At 34.7% G+C, this 21,719-nt stretch overlaps 2 protein-coding genes and 1 pseudogene across 2 annotated transcripts; 2 read left to right on the top strand and 1 right to left on the bottom strand.

Moving 5' to 3' along the window:
* Positions 1–2,906: 2,906 nt before the first annotated feature.
* LOC143531523 (protein MET1, chloroplastic-like) lies at positions 2,907–6,889 on the top strand. The gene is made up of 8 exons (XM_077026799.1): positions 2,907–2,974; positions 3,008–3,289; positions 4,394–4,500; positions 5,300–5,394; positions 5,493–5,569; positions 5,654–5,774; positions 6,530–6,589; positions 6,675–6,889. The coding sequence occupies exons 1-8, from the start codon at positions 2,922–2,924 to the stop codon at positions 6,813–6,815; spliced, it is 936 nt and encodes a 311-aa protein (XP_076882914.1). The 5' UTR covers positions 2,907–2,921; the 3' UTR covers positions 6,816–6,889.
* A 45-nt stretch (positions 6,890–6,934) lies between these two features.
* On the bottom strand, positions 6,935–11,049 carry LOC143531522 (beta-amyrin 28-monooxygenase-like). Its single transcript, XM_077026798.1, has 5 exons — positions 10,719–11,049; positions 9,272–9,564; positions 8,027–8,482; positions 7,617–7,804; positions 6,935–7,295 (listed from the first exon to the last, which is right to left on the bottom strand). Exons 1-5 carry the CDS (start codon positions 10,937–10,939, stop codon positions 6,996–6,998), a joined length of 1,458 nt encoding a protein of 485 aa, XP_076882913.1. The 5' UTR covers positions 10,940–11,049; the 3' UTR covers positions 6,935–6,995.
* A 4,227-nt stretch (positions 11,050–15,276) lies between these two features.
* LOC143531469 (uncharacterized) lies at positions 15,277–18,162 on the top strand (annotated as a pseudogene).
* The last annotated feature ends 3,557 nt before the right edge of the window (positions 18,163–21,719 follow it).

The raw sequence follows: 21,719 nt of genomic DNA, 5'->3' as shown, positions 1-21,719 counted from the left end.
TGACATATTGCTTTTCCCTCGTCTTCTAAAATCATATTATGCAATATGATACACGTATACATGGCATCACTCATTTTTGCCAACGTCCATACACGACAAGGGTTTTTCACATAATGCTAACGTTTTTTTAGAACCCCGAAACACCTCTCGATATCCTTTCTCGCAGACTGTTGCTTCTTCTTAAAATAATCTCTTTTTTCTTCGATAGGGTCTTGAAACGTCTTGACAATGATCGAGTACTCTGGATATATCCCATCTCCCAAATAGTATTCGTGACGATAGAAAGTATCGATGGCATAAAACGGTAAGACCGGTATGCTACGGCTGATGTAATACTCTAACACGGGTGACGCGTTGAGAACATTTATGTCGTTGTTGGACCCGACTGAGCCGAAGAAGGCTGACTAAATCCAGAGGTTGTGTGAACAAATGGCTTGAAGACTAACCGTTTGCATTCCATGGTCACCACGAGTGTATTGACCTCGCCATGCGGTTGGACAGTTGGCCCACTCCCAATGCATGCAATCTATACTCCCAATCATGCCTGGAAAAGAATGTTTGCTTTCGTGTACATCATATATGCAAGTCAGGTCGTTTGAAGTAGGAATCCTCAGATAACGACGAGAGTATAATTGTATTATCCCTATACAAATAAATTATTAAACAATATTTATATTAAAAACAATAGTTAATACAAACAATTTAAATATTACCGATGCAAAAATTCTCCAACGCATTTCTTGTTGTTTTCTCAGCCATCTTTAAATATTCGTCATTGATATCGGTCGTGTTGCCATATGCGAGGATGCGTATAGCCGAAGTACACTTTTGGATGACGGAGAATCATAAATATCCTCTTGCATCGGGTTTCTGTTGAAAATACTCATACTCTCGCTCCATATCTCCAACGATACGCAAAAATAAACGCTTGGATATCCGAAAACGACGGCGAAACATAGCGTCGTTAAATGTAGGTGAGTCGTCGAAGTAATCCTTCATCAAACGAGCGTTCGCTTGCGTACGATCCCGAAGGGTATATGACCGTCTACGTGATGCTGTAGATGGAGCAGAGCCGGACACCATGTTATTGACGACGGCCCGAATCGCGTTCGTGACCTCTAAATGCTCTTCCGCCACTTGTCGGTGAATCTGATGAATTCTTAGACTCTCGTTTATCAATTGGTCCAAAATCTCGGCAGAGTTCGTGGAATCCGGGGAACTCATTGAGTTTGAAGAAGTATGAAAATAATAAAAATGATTGGTATTTTTATGTTTGTGTTTGATAATGTGAAAATGGTTAGATAAAGTTTGATATATATATATATATATATTAAGTTTTTAAATAATTTTTTTTTATATATAGCCGTTGGGTAACGGCATTATTATTATTATATTATTTTCTTTCCAACTTCACAACGACAAATATATGCCGCCCCCGCCCCTTTTCGCCCAATTATCGGGGGAGGGGCGGTGTTCCTCCAAAAAATCACCCCAAAATAGCCTTTTTTTCGCCCACTACGTTTAGCCTAAAAGTTCTTTAATAACATGAATCCCACTTTTGAGGGCCGGTAATTCGTAACCTATTAAGTTATCCTTAACTATGTTTAACACAAAGTACACTATGTCATCTTATAGTTTTATTATTAAATACATAAAACATAGAACGTGTTATAAACAAAAAATATAAATAGTTAAATAAGTCGTATTCATGTGTGATACTTATATTAATCGTGTCTTCTCTTAGGGTATGCGTAGTGGGCAACATGTAGGGGCGATAAGAGGCGATTTTCGCTTGGCACCCCCCCCCCCCCGCGTGGACAGACGGGGTGATAGGTGGGAGGGATATGTTTTCATCGCTTGTTTGTGTGTGTATTATTATTATTATATATGTTGTGTACTTGTGTGTGATATATATATATATATATATATGTATATATATGAGGCTAATCCTTAAAACAAAAAGATGTCATCACACGCAAATCACCCCATTTTGTAGCCCTCTACGATCCATAACATTACAGTTTAACATTATCTATATAGATTAATAATGAAATGTCGGTGCCACAAGTTTCATTTTTTGAATATTATATTAATTATATTATAATACTTATTCAAATCCTCTTGACAGGTGAACAACTTTGTTTGTTTGCCTCGATGGATGTTTTATTTGTGTTTAGTCATAGGCTATATTAAAGGGCCGGCCCAAGTTCGATCCACCGAGTCTCTCATTATGCAGCCATTTTTTTTCTTACTTTACTTACTTTTCTTATTTTCTCATTTGGTTATTTGATGTTTTCTATGGTGGTTTTTTATATGATTTTTATGCAACTTTTATTATTTTATTTGTTTTACATATTTTAACTTAAAAGATTTATTATTTGCGTTTTATTTCGGAACCATAACGAACATACCCGATACCGGCCGAATTCACATCGACTCACCACCGCAATGCCTGAATTTTAACAATCAAGTGAACATCATTTTAAATATATTATTTGTATCATAAGCTGCATCGCAACCAAGTTAGTGTCATTTTGAACATAAATTGTACGTGTGCCGATAGAATTTTAGACGTTTACATTTTTTTTCTGCTTAGTGAAGATGTCTTAATGAACTTAACTGATGCCGACCAAATTTACATTGCAGCACCGGCGTAGTGCGGCATGTTGTTTTCCTAGTTAAACATTAATATAACATGTTTTTGACAACCTTTGAATAACTTATTTATAGAAAGATAAAACAGATCCTATTCTTAAATAATAGTACTAGACTTGTTATCCACACATAAGCTGACACGTCTCATCAGATAACTGAACTCCAACAACCAATAACAACCACTAATCACTCAACTGTAATCTCTCTTCATTCCAAGAACCACTTCTTTCCAATGACCACTTTCAACACACATTCAATCAACCACCATGTCAACTGCTCTCTGTTCTTCACCACCATTGCCCAAAACCTTAACCATTAACTCACCAACCAAACAAACATTATCTTTAACAACTACCCATTTCAAGAATCCCATAAAGGTTCAACCTTTATTAAGTTTAGGCCACCCGAGTGCCCGAAAACACTTGTTCTTGATCGTTCGGGCCCAAAATGGGCCCGAAGAGGCGCAGACAGAGGAAGAGAAGTATGAAGAGTATGAGGTGGAGATTGAGCAGCCTTATGGGTTGAAGTTTGCTAAGGGGAGAGATGGTGGGACCTACATTGATGCAATTGCACCTGGAGGGTCTGCTGATAAGACTAATATGTTTACTGTTGGGGATAAAGTTTTGGCCACAAGGTATATAATGAAATGTTTTAAGTATGCAGGTTTTAATCTTTTATGCAGTTGGTTTTATGGTTTTTTTAATATTTTGTTGGTAGTTGACTGGATGTGAAAGTAGGGTCGTAAGCGAACGGTTAGGTAGGACGTTCGTTTATGTTCGTCTGTTTGATAAATGAACGAACATGTACAAAGAATATTATTCAGTAAGGGTAATGAACGAACATGAACAGAGGCTGCGTTAGTTCATTTGTGTTCGTTTAGATTCGTACATTCTTTTACGTCCGTTCAGTTATGTTTGTATGCGTCCGTTAGTATCTGTTAGTGTCCGTTAACAAAATGAATGAACGAACACGAACAAGCTCAATTCCTTAACGAATGAACATGAATACAAAGTTCGTTTGGTAAAGTGTTCATGAACTGTCCGCTTGTCTAACAAAAGCTTAACGAATGAACACGACCAATTTTTCGTTCGGTTCCAGCCTACTAGAACCATTAGAAGTGTACAAAGCCGTGTTTTTTGCAAAACCGGTTCGGGTTGTAAACCGAACCGGGTTGGTCAACAGGTTATAAAAATCAGTTCAGATTATAAACCGGTTTAATAGGAAAAATGTTTGAACCTATCAAATCGATTCGGTTCGGGTTATAAACTGGTTTCGGGGTAAAAACGCCCTTTTTTACAAATCGGGTCGGGTCCAAAATCGGTTTCAGTGAATGCGACAGCGAACTGGTATACGAACTAGCGAGTTGGGCCGGGTCCAAAACAGTTTTGCCCAAACTGGTCTTTTTGGTGAAGTGGGCCCGGTCAGAAACAGGTTTACCGGTCCGAGAACATTTTTTTTGTACATCTCTAGAAACATTGAATATCTATCATAATGAACCTATTGCAAGTTTAGTCATGTTCTGTAACTAAAATGGAATCACAACTGCTGTTTTGGGCTTTTGGCCTTTATGAGCATACTGTTAACATTTGGTAACTGTGAGAACCTGTTACTAGAAAACTCACGGGACGTCGAGACCCTACCAATACACAAATGTTGTTCAAGATCTTTTTTTGTCTCAGATTTACTTAAGAAAATGAGTGGTTGAAAAAATTGGTAACTGTATGCTAAAATGTTGCAGTGCGATGTTTGGAACAGAGGTATGGCCTGCAGCCGAATATGGAAGAACGATGTACAACATTCGCCAACGAATGGGACCTTTGTACATGAAAATGCAAAAAAGATATGGTTAGTTCAAAATTTACTCTTTAGTCTTACTTATAATGATACTATTAACGAATCGAACGTTCATGAATTGTTTGTGAACTATTCGGCGGGAAGTTCGTTTATTTAATAAACGGACTTGAACAAAATATATATATTTTTTTCATCTAATTAAATGAATAACAAGAACACACATTTTGTTCGTTCATTTGTGTTCATTTATTTGCATTCGTTTATGTTCGTTTAAGTTTTAACAAATACATAAGTAGCTATATTTATATAAATATAAAAATAAAAATAAAAATAAAATGGGCTCGTTTTAAGTATATGTATATGTATACTAGGTTATTTTTGGTCAATTATGTTCATTTTTGTTCGTTTACGTTTGTTTTATTATGTTCTTTAAAGTTTGTTTTTGTTTGTCCTTGTTCGTTTACGTTTGTGAACTATTCGTTTAGTTTTTAAATGAACGAACACAAACATGCCCGTTTTCTTAATGATCGAACATGTACACAAAAATTTGTTCGATCATATATTCGTGTTTATGTTCAGTTAAAGTTAAATGAGCGAACACGAACATGCCACCGTTCCTGTTCGTTCGGTTCATTTACAGGCTTAAATGTTTATTCAAGACAACTTATTTCACTCACAAGTCACAATTAACACGATAAACAATTTTGACGAGTAATCATAAATATTCAACACTCTCAAAACAGTTTATTGATGTATCAAAACACCATCTTAAACATTTGTAAACTTTAGTCATTTTTTTAAAAAAAGATGCAAATTTTTTTTTTTTTAATTTATGTGATATGGTGTGTAGGGAAGAGGGAAGACGCGGGTGAGCTAACCGAAAAGGAGATCATTCGGGCCGAGAGAAATTCAGGAGTCGTTAGCAGTCAAATTAGAGAAATCCAAGTAAGATTCCATGCCCAAAGTTATAATACTAAAGCATGCAGATTTTAATGTTTATTTGCTAAAATTGTTTTGTGTTTTATAAATTTCTTTTTATTTAGATGCAAAATTATTTGAGGAAGAAGGAACAGAAGGAAACTCGAGCCCGAGATCTTCGTGAAGGCTTGCAGCTTTACAAGTATGTGTGTGTGTATATATATATGTATAACTTTTGAAATAAGCAGTTTTTATATGATTATATATTTCTTGATACTTTGTTTAGGAGTGGAAAGTATGATGATGCATTGGAAAAATTCGAGTCGGTTTTGGGGTCAAAACCGGAGGCTAATGAAGCCTCGGTAGCAAGTTACAATGTTGCATGCTGCTATTCTAAGCTTAATCAGGTATGATAATGATACTATTAATTACACGTTGGCAGTTCTGACTTATTTACTTATGAATGAGTTGATTCGGATGGGCTATATATTTTCTATAACTGGTCGAACATGAAAATTAAAAAAAGTTTAGCTTAAAAGAAAACAAGTCAAATAGGATGAAAGTTTGTGCAAATAATATACTTTTTGTTAGGGGTGTGCGTGGTGCAGTTCGGTGCGTTTTTAAGCTAACACCAAACCAAAACTTCGGTTTTTGGATTTTTGAAACCGGTCTGTTTCGGTTTTTTCCATTTGAGCTTGAAAAATTTAGGCCGAAAAAATGGTGGGGAAAAATAATGAATTTAAGTATATTTTTTTTTGTTAATTGTTAAGTAGTTGATAATTATGAATTTGGTCAAAACTATTCAAGTTACGTATTTATTAAATTCTTATTAACTAATAATTATATAATAAAAATAAAAATATAAAAATCTAGAAATTTGGCTCGGTTCGGTTCTTTCGGTCTTTATTTCATGCAAAACCAAAACCGAACCGTAAGTTCGGTTTTTACATAAACATAAAACCAAACCGTCGGTTTTGTTTCAGTTTGGTTTTTTCGGGTTTAGATCGGTTTTCTCGGTTTCTTGCACACCCCTACTTTTTGTAATCAGAACTTTCTTACATTGTAAAATGAAAATGGACAAAACTTGTTTCGGGCCGATCAGAACCAATGTGTACCGACCCTTTAACAAGAAGTTAGCTCATTTTTAATATGCAAATGATAGATACAAGCCGGACTTTCGGCCCTAAAGGATGCTTTGCAAGCAGGATATGAAGATTTCAAGGTACTCGACTACTCGAAAACTGTTATTTTTTTAATAGTTATACCTTGTGTTAACAAGATTTTAATAACTATTAATAACAATGCAGCGAATCCGTATTGACCCTGATCTAGAGAAGTTAAGGAAATCTGAGGAGTTTGATCCCTTGATTAAACAATTTGACGAGTCATTTATCAACGAGAACGCTTTAAATGCCATTAAATCATTGTTTGGATTCAACAAGAAATAAGAGCAACTTGTGTAAGTGTGGATTTACCCGAATCAATCCGTTTTTTTGACTCTTTTTTGTTTATAGAATGTGTTCATCAATCTTTAATGAAGATGAACAAGTATAATATATTTTTTCATAATTCTTGAGCATTTATACATAACCAACGTGTGAAACTGATATATTCTTGATAGAAAAGCTTCAAAGTTTATGCGGATGGAGTCGAATAGGGAGTCCTTTTACGGGTGTAGCAAAAGGATCGTACTCGATTTTCTCATCGGGAATTAGTAGGTCCCATGAAAACTTAGTCACAATGTTGTGTAGGAACACAAGTATTTGCACACGCGCTAGTTCTTTCCCTAAACACATCCTGGGCCCGCCTCCAAATGGGACATAGGCGAACGGTGTGGGCCCCGTCCCTTCGAATCTCGAAGGATCAAATTTTGTTACATTTGGGTAGTTATCTTCTTCCTTATGTGTCATGGCTGCACTCCACATTATCTAGCATTCACAACATGAACACACAAAATATTCAAATAAGGTTTAAAAAGTTGTACAAGGCCGTCTTCGAGAATCGTGAAGATTTTTTGGCTGAAGGCGAAAAATGGGCCTTAAATTAGTTGAGTAATTAAGAATACATATTTTTGTGAAAACAAAATATATACAATTAAAAAAAATATTCGGGCCTATCAGGGTCAGATGACCGCCCGGCCTTGTCTCATAGCCGGCTCTGCTTGTATGGATTAAATGTGGGTTTGGACCACTTTTAACCCATTTGGCCCGTTTCATATAAAAACCAAATCGACCCGTAAACTGGTTTACCTTCCATCCTTTGGGGATTGTATAACCGGCATACTCAAAATCCACGAGGGCCTCCCGAAAAGCTCCAATCACGGGTGGATTTAATCTAAGTACTTCGCATACTACATTCCACGAGTATCTCATCTTCTGTATGTCCTCCCAGTTTAGCGCTTCACCGGGCGCTTTTCCCTCCAAAATGCCCATTTGCTCTAATAACATTCATACAAAAAACCATCATTATCACTTATATGGATTCAAAAACTTGATATATATATATATACGTGTGTGTGTACAAAATATGAGAGAACTCATCCTTCGTGAAAGAACTAGAGAACTTCATGCTACATATATGCAGCATATACTACATATACGCCTGTGTGCACATATACATATATTTACACACATGTGTATGCATGTATAGCAAAAACTACCTTTTAACACGTTTTTGTAAATGTCGGGATGTTCTCCAAGACTCTTCATGAGTAACGTTATGGAGACAGCCGAAGTGTCGTGTCCAGCGAAGAGTAGCAACAATATGTTATTTGCAATCTCCATTTCGGATAAAAACCGACCATTTTCATCCGAAGATTGAAGCAAGTGTGACAAAAGGTCTTCAAAAGATGATGCATTTTGTTGCTTTAAGGCCAATTTCCTTTGGTTGATGAGCATGATTAGTTGTTTTTTAATAGCAAATGTTGCTCTTTTACCGCGGTAAAACCTTGTCCCTGGGATATCGATAGGTAGTGACCCGATCCCTTTTAGGAACGTGTTGAATAAAGATCCGAGTTTTGCAACGTGGTTTGGGTCGTCCAGGCTTATAAATAGACGACACGCGAGCTCGAATAAGCATGGTTTCACCGTGTCGAAAACTGTCACCTTGTTCCTACCTTCACAACAACAAATCCATGATGTGTTAAGGAACAAATCAAACCTAAATAAATGGAGCATCAAACGACAGTGAACCCACTAGAAAAATAAATTAATGGATCCGTCATTGTAAACGATAGAGTATGAATATCGGATTATCAATGCACCCAGAGCTGCGCAAAATACCCGGTTCCGGACCTGACCCGTTCCTACCCGTACCCGACCCGCAGTTACGACCTGGTACAGGGGTTTTCCCATACACACCCGGAACCGGACCGGACTGGGACCCACCGGAACCGGTTCCACCTTTACCCGTCAAAATCTGAACCGACCCTACTTGAAACCCGTAAAAACCCCAAAAATACCTGGCTATACCCGTAACCGGTTCCTACCAACCTGGTTTTGACTATTGTTGACCATACTGAACCGGTTCCTAAATATCCGGTTTGTGCACTTCTAAATACACCTACTGGATTCTAGAGTCCATTAACCAGCTAAATTGGGCTTGGGCTTGGAAGAATATGACCCTTTGGAGTTTGGTTATATAAAAAGGGTAAATAAGGGCTTATTTTTAGTGTTGGTTTAAGGCATTTGAAATCTCGAAGACGGCCCTGATGATCTATATTCGACTTTTTGATTAATCCAATGTTAATTGTTTAGAATATGCAACTAAGAAAAGCTAGTATTTTTGGCACGTATGTTGTAGGATTCATTAGTGTATACCTTTTGTTTATGAAACAATATTAAGTTAAAACGAGCCGAGCTTGAGCCTTAACAAGCTCGGGCTTGGCTCGTTTTGTTAACAATACCTTCCCATTGTTTTTTAATATGGAGACGAGTTACTACATCCATGGCACCAACGTAACGATTAGATAGCGCCTCAGGACCTACACACGGTAACATCACCTTCCTCAACCATTTCGCTTCATGTCCTCGGCTCGTGTTCAAGCATTTACCGCACAAAGATCCGATCGCTTCAGGCAACCACAACGCGACCAGTTTGTTCTCATTCCCGAATACAAACTTGTTCCCATCCGGCTTGTAAAAGACAACCATACGGTGGCCGAACAACGATGTTTTAAAAACCGAGGGATTTCCATACCTAAGGGTGTGCATGAAACCAAAGAAAACTAAAAAAACCAATATAACCGAACTGAAACAAAAACCGACGGATTGATTTTATGTTTTTGCAAAAAAATGAATTTTTGATTTGGTTTTGGTTTTGCGTTTATAAAAGCCGAAAAGTACGAATCGAACTTATAAATTTTCATTTTTTATTTTGAATTTCAAGTAATTTATAATAATTTAATATATATATATATATATATATATATATATATATATATATATATGGGGGGATCTTGAGAACCTGATGAGTTGTAAGAACTTTAAGAACTCAATAAGAACTACACATTTAATTAAATTAAATATGTATTGAATATGTTGCTGAGAATAAATCTGATTAAAAAATTAATCAGGAGAGAGAATAAAGATGTTTGAAAATTACACAAGTTTAAATGTTAGTTACACATGTGTAATAAGTTGATTTGGTGTGTAAAAAAATACTGTAATTTTGTTTACGTTACTTACACTTACGTATTACATGTGTGTAAAAAAATTTAAAAAAAAAATGTTACGTTGAGTTCTTTCGAGTTCTTAAAACTCAAAGTGGTTCTCAGAAGAAATAAATTCTCTCTCTCTCTCTCTCTCTATATATATATATATATATGGGAGATTTCAATTAAGAACCCCTTTGAGTTTTAAGAACTCGAAAAAACTCAGTGTAACGAATTTTTTTTACACGTGCGTAATATATGTAAGTTACATACACGTAAAAAAATTACAGAATTTTTTACGCACCGAGTCGACTTTTTACACATGTGTAACGGACGTAAAAGTTAGTGTAACCACTTACATATTTATTCTCTCTCCTACTTTGACTTTTTGCCAGATTTAATCTCAACCACATATTTCAATCAATTTAATTAAATGTGTGGCCTAGAATTGAGTTCTTAAGTTCTTAAAACTCAACATGGTTCTCAAAATATCCTCCCCTATATATATATATATATATCCAAATATTTTAGCATAAATGTATAATAATAATAAAATAAATTATTAACTAGCAAATAATTTAGACCTAAATTCATATTTTGCAATTTTTCTTTGGGCCCAAAATTTTAAGCCCAAGTTGCAAAACCGAACCCAAACGGTTTTAAAAACTAAAAAACCGAATTGGTTACGTTTTAGCCATACCTCTCGATTCTATCTTTAATGAATTTCCCCGGGGTTCCGTTTCTTTGTGCACGGATGAACTCTAAAGTTTCGCCTAAAAGTGGCCACCCAAAGCCTCCAGGTGGGAGATTGTTAGTGGTTACTGGTTTTTTCCGATAGATATGAACGACGAAGCATGTGACGATGAACACAAAGAAAAATGCAAGAAACATGCCAGCCATTGACACCATGAAACTAGCCATGGTTTAACTATTTAAACAAGTTTTAACCTATGTGAATTGCCGGAATTGGAATCAAATGTTAAGAAGAAGATGTTGGATACTTCGAATAATACATAGGATTAGATGAAATGTCAACATCTTGATGTTAGAAGATATATTTAGAAAATATTGAATTGTAATGTTTAGTTTAACATATTTAAAACTTGTTACAACATGTTTGGTACTTATTAAATAAAGTGGTTAGACGAGCCGTGTTCTAGTTGACTGGTTCAATCCGTACATATACATAAAATCCTTTCGAAGGTTGGACGGCTCAATAAGCCTAGATTTCTTTTCTCTCGACAATGCTAATAGATGGCACCGTTTGCTCCTGACTCGTAACAAGTATGACATCTTGTATTCTCCATACACCGACCACATACCTTACATTACTAAATACACATATATTGATTTTCGGGTTTATAGAGATGCATTCAACCCCCCCCCCCCCTCTTATAACTTATTATGCACAATAAATACGTAACACGATAAATAATAATGCAACCTATACATTAATCACACTATCAAAGTTAATAATTACACAACCTATATTTGATACATTCCACTAAGTTAATAGTCCTTTGTATTTAATCAACTTTTTTATAAAAGTATTTTTTTTCCATAAAAGTACTATTATAATACTAGGGAAAGTTAACGTACAAATGAAATTAACGTGCTAAATATGAGAATCAAGTAGAGAAATTATATATACAATTAGAATAATTATGTAATTATATCATAGAGTAATTATGTTATTAGTAAAACAATGATTAATGATGCAAAATTTAAAATGTTACCTTCCCATTGATTTTGTATATAAACACGAGTTACTACATCCATAACAATAGCATAACGATTCGATAAAGCATCAGGACCAACATAAGGTAACATCATCTTCCTCAACCATTTTGCTTCCTATCCGCGGCTCGTATTTAAGCATTTACCGAACAACGATCTGATCGCTTTCGGCCACCATGACACCACCAGCTTATTCTCGTTTGCGAACAAAAACTTGTTCCCCTCCGGCCCGCAGAAGACGGCCATACGTTCCCCAAGCAAAGATGTTTTGAAAACCAGAGGACTGTCGTACCTAGGGACGTGCATGAAACAAAATAAAATATATTACCGAACTGAAACAAAAAGGACGAATTTGTTTTGCATTTGTAAAAACTGAACTTTTGGTTTGATTTCGTTATTGTGGAGAAATAAAATAAAAAAACGGAACCGAACTTATAAATTTTCAATTTTTATTTTGAATTTTAAGTAATTTATAAAAATTTAATAAATAGATAAACTCAAATATTTTAGAATAAATGTATAATAATAAAATAAAATAATAACTAACAGAAAAATCTAAGTAAATTCATATATTTTGATTTTTGGGCCAAAGTTTTAAGCCCAATTTGCAAAGTTGAAAACAAACACTTTTTAAAAATTCAAAAGTCAAAATTTTGAACCTTGCGTCTGTTTTACCCAAAAACTGAACCGTACCTCTTGATTCTCTCTCTTATGAATTTATTTGCGCCTCCATCTCTTCGAGAACGTAGGAAGTCTAAGGTCTCGCCTAAAACTGGCCATCCGAAGCTTCCAGGTGGGAGATTGTTAGGGGTGGTTGGTTTTTTCGGGTGGATTTGGATGAACTCAAATAGATAAACTCAAATATTTTAGAATAAATGTATAATAATAAAATAAAATAATAACTAACAGAAAAATCTAAGTAAATTCATATATTTTGATTTTTGGGCCAAAGTTTTAAGCCCAATTTGCAAAGTTGAAAACAAACACTTTTTAGAAACTCAAAAGTCAAAATTTTGAACCTTGTGTCTGTTTTACCCAAAAACTGAACCGTACCTCTTGATTCTCTCTCTTATGAATTTATTTGCGCCTCCATCTCTTCGAGAACGCAGGAAGTCTAAGGTCTCGCCTAAAACTGGCCATCCGAAGCTTCCAGGTGGGAGATTGTTAGGGGTGGTTGGTTTTTTCGGGTGGATTTGGATGAAGAAGTATAAGATGATGAACAGAAAAAAAAGGCTAGCAATGTTATGGCCATTGATGAATGCTATGTGCTTCATGGCTTAGCTAATAGCTATTTAAGATGTGAATATTTAAACAAGTTTTAACCATATGTGCATTGGAATCTAATGATGAAAAGAAGAAGAATATTGCATAGTTCATTAATTAAATATTTAGATGAAAGGTCAACATCTTGATCAACAATGATATGTTAACAATGATATGTTAGATAATGGAAACTACTGATTATATCAGCGCGTATCCAGTGCTGGTTACTCGTGTGACGCTAGTTATGTGTTTTGCCCGATACACGTAACCATCTCCACATGCGAAACTGACACCAGAATACGCACACCCAATATGTAAAATTTATTCTTTTAACATTGTTAAATGTTAATTACTCTTTCAAAATATCAATGACAGTTATTCCATTTTTATTTGTTTTGGATAACAACATTTGAATTAAAAGGGTTACTAAACATATATATATTTTTCAGACAAATACTTTTTATTTACGAAAACGATATAAAACAATAAAAACATAAGCAGATGCAATTCTAAGTACATCTTTCAGTTTTTGTCAACCTCAAAATGAGAGAAGTTAACCTAGGAGTTAGGAAATCATATCATTGACTTAAAAGTTAAAACGTTTACTTTGTCACTCTCAACATATATTAAAAAAATGATGTATTTAAAAATAAATTATTTAGAATTGGGTACGAGTCTACGAGACACGTATGAATTTGACTATATACATGTTTATGTTTATCTGACTTAATTACCTGATAACGCACATCCATTTACATAATTATATACCAAACATGATTTTTTATTTTTATATTTTGAACATTGACAAATTATTTAATTTATATTTTTGTTCAATAACGAATTTATTGATTTAATTAACATGATATAAAGAAGCTATTAAATACTTATATTTTAAAATAATTAAAAATAACAAGTACTGTTCTTTTACAAAAACAATATAAATATAAATATATAATAAGTATATGCAATTTCTAGGTAAATTACATCTTACATATTTTGTACGAAAGGATACACATCATTGACTTAAACCATTTACTTTGTCACTCAAGATGAAATATAAATTTAAAAATAAACTATTTTAACTAATTATGTTCAAATTAGTTTATTCAGTCAAAATACAAACCATGCATGCAAGCAACATCATATAATTCAACTTTCAACCTTGAAATAGATTATTTGTTGCATATCGATTTCATATTGCGATGTAAGGATGATAATAAGACGGGTATGAATAATCATTATTTTACATGTGATCGTAAAACCGTGTCACATACCCAACCAATACCCATAGGAGTAAGTGTCCAGTTTTGTCGAAAATTAGCCGTTGGGATTCTTGTGTACGTATCTATTGCATATTTAATATAATTTTATTATATAAGAAAATTAGAAATATAAAAGAAAAGTTAGTAAATTAGTGACTATTCAACTTTTTTAAACAACTAATTATTTTCTACCTATATATTTCACCTCATGTTTCAAGTGAGACTAAAATCTATAATCTTTTGGTTGCTAGGCATACATCTTTGCTACCAGACCAAGCTAGTAGTCGTGGCTATTCTATTACTAAGACTACTCCCATTGGCAATCTCACAATCTCAATCTTACATTATAAAATTAATTTATCTCTCTTCAATCTACATAATTTAACTCATCCCAATCTTTTATACACATTCACAACCCATCCCAACTTAAACAAAATGTTTTTTTTAACGAAGTCCGTTTTTAATAAAATTTATATTGGAATGTTCATTTTTTTTAAGAAATATCGTGTATTTAATTATTTTTTAGTTAGAATATTAAAAGTTAATTAAATAATTAAGTTATCGGGGGTTAGTTTGGATTGCAATCTAGGTTTGCTCCACCAACCTAGATAGTCAATCTAAATTGCATTATTTTCTTTTTTCAATTTCTTTTTTAACTTTGGACACACCAATCTCATTATGAGATTGCCAATGGGAGTAGTCTAAGAGCAAGATATAACAAGAACAATAGGAAATGTGTATGTATGTTTCGAGCAATTGTAACGAGTATATATATCATGAAATGGTTCATGCATGTTTGTTGCCGGTGACAACAAGATCAAGTTGGTATGGTGTCATACCTGAATACCTGTCCCGAATGTTTCAGATTCGTTGCAATCACGGTGTGATTTTTAATATATATTCATGAAAACTAATAAATATATAAATTTATGCATTTCCCCAACAATTAAAAGCAAAGGTTTAATGAGAATTCTTTTGAGTGGAGTACACTTATCTTTGGGTCCACTCAACTCCTATAGTCAAACTACTTACTTTTACTTTGTCAAACCCATTGACTTTGACTTTAAGTGGTTGACCCTTAAATTCCTTTTTCCACTACTAAAGCCACCAACTCCAAACCGATCACTTTAACCACTTGTACACTATGCAACAAAATTAGTACACTCCTTGAGTTTATCAAATACAAAGCAACAAATTTCAATCTATTTATAAACCATTTTCACAAACAAACTCAAACCAAAACACACCACAATGACCAAACTCAATTCCATTCCATTAATCATATTATCAATCTTATTAACCCTTAATTCCATTCTAATCACATCATTTTCTTGCCCAATCCAACAAAAACAAGCACTACTTCAATTCAAATCCACCCTCACCACCCTTTACAATTCCAATTCCAATTCCGATCCCAGTTCCGACGATTACATCCCATTCCTAGAACTCAACACATGGAATCCCAAAACCGATTGTTGCACGTGGGACCGCGTCAACTGCACCGCAACATAAAACAATACAACCACCATAACTAAACTCTACTTATCTGCGGTGGTCCCCTTATTCGAAAATCCAGTTACAGTGTTTTCAGATATCCTGACCCCGATTTTCACAATCAGGTCATTTAACTACTTGATATCTCGATGAACTCGTTATCGGGTAAGGTTCCTGGAGATGGGCTCGGGAACCTCACCCAACTGGTTCATCTCGACATTATGCAAAACAACTTCAACGGCTCCATTCCCGTCAAAATTTTCGGGTTAACAAATTTACGTTATTTGGATATTAGCACTAACTCGCTGGAGGGCGAGTTAGCACCCGAATTTGGGTTTATGTGGAATCTTACGACGTTAATGTTAAGTGTGAACTGGTTACAAGGTTCAATTCCTGATCAACCTTTTCAACTCGAAAATCTTCGGGTTCTTGATTTAAGTAACAATAGTTTCGGTGGTGAATTAAGTTATAAAGTCGGTAAGTTAACAAATCTTGAAACTTTTAAGTTAAATGAGAATTTGGTAATGGGAAACGTCCCGGATGAGATCAGGAACTTAACGAAGCTACGTGAGCTTTCGCTTGCCAAGAATCAATTTTCGGGTGGGATTCCGACGACAATCGCAAACCTCAATAATCTTGAATCACTTGACTTATCTGAAAACTTGTTTTCTAGTCAAATTCCAGCTAAAGTTGGAGAGCTAGTGAACTTGACTATACTTGATCTTAGCAAGAACCGGTTAACCGGACCGATACCTTCATCGATGCGAAACTTGACTAAATTAGAAACCTTGAGGCTCAAGAATAATATGCTGACTGGGATCATCCCATCTTGGTTGTTCAAGATCAAGACTTTAAAGAAACTGTTTATTGGTGGTAAAGGTAGCAGCTTGATTTGGAACAATAATACTAATAATAATAATATTAATAAAGGGTATTTCAAGATTCTTCCAAGATGCAATCTTGAACAGATATCCATGTCATCATGTGGAATCTATGGTCAGATTCCTAAATGGATCTCAGCACAAAAAGCTTTAGACTTTCTTGATTTAAGTGATACTCAGTTACATGGTGAGTTACCAAATTGGCTTGCAGAGATGAATATTGGAAGCATAATATTATCAGACAACAAACTAACCGGAAAACTACCGCCGAAACTATTCGAATCGTCAAGTTTATCGATTCTTGCATTATCAAGAAACAATTTTTCCGGTGAGTTACCGGAGAATTTAGGCAGTGCAAGAGGAGTTATGATTCTTATGTTGTCTGGGAATAGTTTTACCGGGCAGATACCGGTTTCGATTTCCAAGATTTACCGGCTGCTGCTGTTGGATTTGTCGAGAAACCGCCTTTCGGGCGATAAATTTCCGGTTTTTAAAGATAACCCTCTACTTGCTTATATTGATTTGTCTTATAATAAGTTTTCGGGTGAGATTCCGACGAATTTTTCGACCGAAACGCAGATTCTTTCGTTGGGTGGGAATCGGTTTTCGGGTGAGTTACCCGGGAATTTGACTAATTTGGTCAACCTGGAACATCTTGATCTTCATGACAATAATATTACTGGAAATTTCGAATATGTGATACCGCAAATCGCGAGTCTTCAAGTTTTGAACTTGAGACACAATTCCCTTGAAGGGTTTATCCCGAAAACGATATCGAATCTTACTTCGCTTCGGATTCTTGATATTTCCGGAAACAAGTTGACCGGAAAGATCCCGCAGGAGATAGGAAACCTTGCGAGAATGATAGAAACACCGGACGTGTTACCATCCGTTGACATTTTCAACTTCTTGATCGAGTTTCAAGACTTGATCTTAAACTGGAAGAACTCGTTTCAAGGGTTATCGAGTCGGAATCTTGATATTTACTCTTTCTTGGACTTGTCGGATAACCGAATCTCGGGTGAGATTCCCGGGACTTTAGGGAATCTCAAAGGACTAAAACTTCTAAACATTTCGCATAATAAAATCTCCGGGAAGATACCGGTGTCTTTCGGGAATCTAGAGGGGATAGAGAGCTTAGACTTGTCACACAACGAGATCTCGGGTTCGATTCCTCAATCGTTTTCGAAGCTGAATCAGTTATCGATTCTTGACGTGAGCGATAACCAGCTGACGGGTAAGATTCCTACGGGTGGACAAATGAGCACGATGAACGAGTTGAATTATAATGCGAACAATAGTGGATTATGTGGTATGCAGATTAGAGTCATATGTCCCGAGGATATGCGACCATCAACCGGACAAGAGGTGGATGACGAGGAACTATCATGGATTTCGTGGGAGGCAACTTTGGTCGGTTTTCCAGTCGGGTTATTTTCGACAATCTTGATCATGGGATACTCATTGAATTTTCTACATCTGTTCAAATTTTGGTAAAAATGTGCAGCAACATGTAAAGTATTTAAACATCTAGTCTTGATAGCTCAAGAATGTGTTATGAATACTTATGTGTTGTACCCAGTTTCTAACTTTAGCAAGAAACGGTTAAAATCTTGAACCCGAATACAAAAAGCAACTAGCTCGGGTCTTAGTCCCCCCTCAAGAATGTTATTGCTTAGATCAAGACTTTGAAGGGATATGAGTTTGAAAAGTTGAGGAGGAATCAGACCATGGAAACTATTGTCATTTAACCACAATGTAGTCAAATTTCGGAAAGAGCCGGATACTGGTCCTAGTTTCCCCTCGAGATAATTATGACTCATATCCAGAACTCGTAGAGATTCGAGATCGAAAAGTTGAGAAGGAATTCGACCCTCGAAAAAATTCTTACTAAAATTCAGTGTATCCAGTCTCCGAAAAGACCCAAGTTCAGGTCCTAGCTTCCCTTTGAGCATATTGTAGCTCAAGTCCAAGTAGCATAAATCCGTCAACAAAACGAGTTGGCTGGGGATGGAGCCGTTGAACCAGTTGTCTTGCATGTCAAGGTGAACCAGATTAGTGAGATTCACAAAGCCATCTCCAGGAATCTCACCATGAAAATAATTGTGAGAGAGATCAAGCTTTTTAAGTGACCTGATACGAAAAAGCGGAGCCAAGATATCCGAAAATACCGGAGCTGGATATATATCTGGAAGCGGGAAGACTAAGTCATGAAGGTGGAGCTCGGAGATAGTTTTGGTTCTGGTGCAAGTAACACGCTCCCAGGAACAACAATCGGAAGTCTCATTCCATGATTTTAGTAGTATGGGATGAAAAGAAGTGGAATTGATGGTGGTGATGAGGGTGGATTTGAAGTGAAGAAGTGCTTGTTTTTGATAGGATGGACAAGAGAATGATGGAATTGGAATACAAGTGAGTACGAAGAGGAATGATAATATTAGCAGTGGTGTGTTTACAGTGGTGGCCATGGTGGTTTATAATGGTTCTATGTTTGATTCGTTTACACCAGCAACGGTCATCATATATAGGAATGAGAATACGTGGGGTTACTTTTCGTTGTTTTACTTGAATTGGGAATAATATACACTTATTCTTGAATTGAGTACAACTCATCAAGCATTGATCTCACGAGTTTGCAAATGTACTATCTTATAATGTAACCTGCAGCTTGTTAGTTTATTCAATTAAGAAATATCGATTAAATTATTTAAGTATTAAAATGTTTATTTTTTTTATCATAAGTAATTTAAATGTTATACACAATTTGATTTGGTATAAAAAATAATCCTATTATGAAAAATAAATTAAAAATGGTACTAAATGTGGAAAGAATTTGCAAGGATGAGATAAAACAAGTTGTTTTTTAATTTTATTTTTAAAGGATAATTGAATGTGTTTCAAAGTGTTTTAAGAGTTTAAATTGGATATGATCTTATAGTTTTAGTCAGTCTTTGGATTTACACCTTTACATTGATAATAGATAATAGGTTAAAGATCTAGAAAACTATTGATGGTAGTGATATTTTTCTCATGTAACGATAATTTGACACATTCATCGGCTCTAATAAACTTTTAAAATCTGAAATTAACAAGGATTTGTATGTTTTATCCGTCACTTGTATCTGATAGTGAATCAAAATCAGTATTTCTAGCACCGGACGTTATTCATCTTGAAAATAACGCGACTTCGTATTTATGATTTCTTTTCCCCTTAGATGTTCTACATGAAACAAAATTAGTTTATAACAATATTTCATATAAAATTTTGAATTTTCTTTCGAGAGCATCCAAATTCACTTGCCTTTAAAGACTCGTTGCATGAGATCGAGACCCAGGCACTCGACAACAACCCTTGTAGTGCTTGGCTTGAGTGAATTTAATGTCGTTGCACATATGTGAAGTCATGAGTAAACGATATTGTTTTATTATTCAGCAAGTTGCTTTAGTCTATTACATCATTTTGTTTGTATTTCTGGTTGAAATCAATTGTTTTGGTAAGTTATAAGTGACCTTGTTTTATTCATCGACACGACACGTTGGTTTACTCTATTCACTCATTTCCTTTGTATTTGTATTCCAAAAATCTCTTGTTTTGATTGACTTAAATGGTTGACGCTAATAATTATATTAAAAATGTCAGTTAATTTGATAACAAAAACGTGTGTTTATTTAGTGCACAGAATATATACTATATAGTATTATTTTAAGTATCTAAAGACTAAAATTGCAAGATATTTAGTTTGGTCACTTCCTTCGTATTTTATTTTCTGATAAATGTTAATAATTAGTTGTTTGTGGATTTAATTCTAGTAGTTTTTATTATTGTTGAGACTAATGTATTCAAAAAAAATATCTTCTAAAATGCTTATATTTCTCTCTCCATGACACGTCACATGAGATCATAGACAAAGTAATTGATAATACATATGTTCTTTATTAGAATGAAAAGAATATCGTAGTATGTATGAAGTATATGGTTGGAAATAAAAGTGAGTTACAAGTATGGACAATATGTTTTTTGTCTATATACACTTCCATTTAATTTTATTTTTTTGGTATTTGTGATTCATAATCATTTGCTTGTGGTTTAATCCATATATGTGGCTGAAGTTAATTGTTTCTAGTGGTGTTTATTGGTGAGATTGAGACTAGTGATTGAACTTAAAATGTCTTATAAATTATTTACCTATACATTTTCTAAATTTCTAAAGCATGAGCCATGAGCCCATGAGGCCTATCTTGCTTCAACGATACATCATAAGGTCGCGAGGTGAAGTAAATGATAACAACACTTGTATCGTTTTATGGGACTGGAAATTAAATTGTAAGTATTATAAAACTTTCTACGAAAATAAGAGTAGATTACAAGTTTGGTCTTGTTTTATTATCGGCTCAGTTTTCTTAGTTTCTTCGTATTCGTGGTTCATAATCAATTATTTGTATATGGGGTTTCAAAACAATTATTTCTAGTAGTTTTAATTGTTGAGACGAGACTAATAGTTTATAAATGTTTTTAAATTAAAGTTAATTACACTGATGGTTCAATTTGTTTGATCACACTACAGATTAGTCACCACTTTTTTTAAAGTTACAAGTATAGCCTCTACTATTCACTTACACGTAAAATGGTTCTTGGAATGATTAATGATTGACATTTTTGTTAAATTTGAAGGACTTTTTTTTTAACTAATTTTACATAATTAATGTATTTGAACATTTATTTTCAAAATAGTACTGGGTTCGCTCATCAAAAGAAAAATGGACTTGCTCGCTAATTCGATACATAAGTTATATGTAAAACCAAAAAATACCGGGTTCGACCGTCCACCACTGAATATGCATAATAGGTTAGTGATTAATGGACATGACAGCTGCTCTGCGGCCTTCCGCCCAAACCTTGACGAGCACCAAAATATTATGACTCATTTTGTTACATTTTTGTATACAGATATGGTGCATTCTTTTTTAAGCCCACTAGATCATAGGTTAGTTATTATTGGATTAATGTCCATGTCACGAGAAATATGGTGTCTGAGTATTGTTTCAAAATGCACCCATCTTTCA

The sequence above is a fragment of the Bidens hawaiensis genome, unplaced genomic scaffold, assembly GCF_021521415.1.
Source record: "Bidens hawaiensis isolate Kalapana, Puna unplaced genomic scaffold, B.hawaiensis_p1.1 tig00009190_1, whole genome shotgun sequence".
Classification (NCBI taxonomy): domain Eukaryota; kingdom Viridiplantae; phylum Streptophyta; class Magnoliopsida; order Asterales; family Asteraceae; genus Bidens; species Bidens hawaiensis.
Note: the sequence above shows the minus strand (reverse complement) of the source record. Positions and strands in the feature narration are given on the sequence as shown.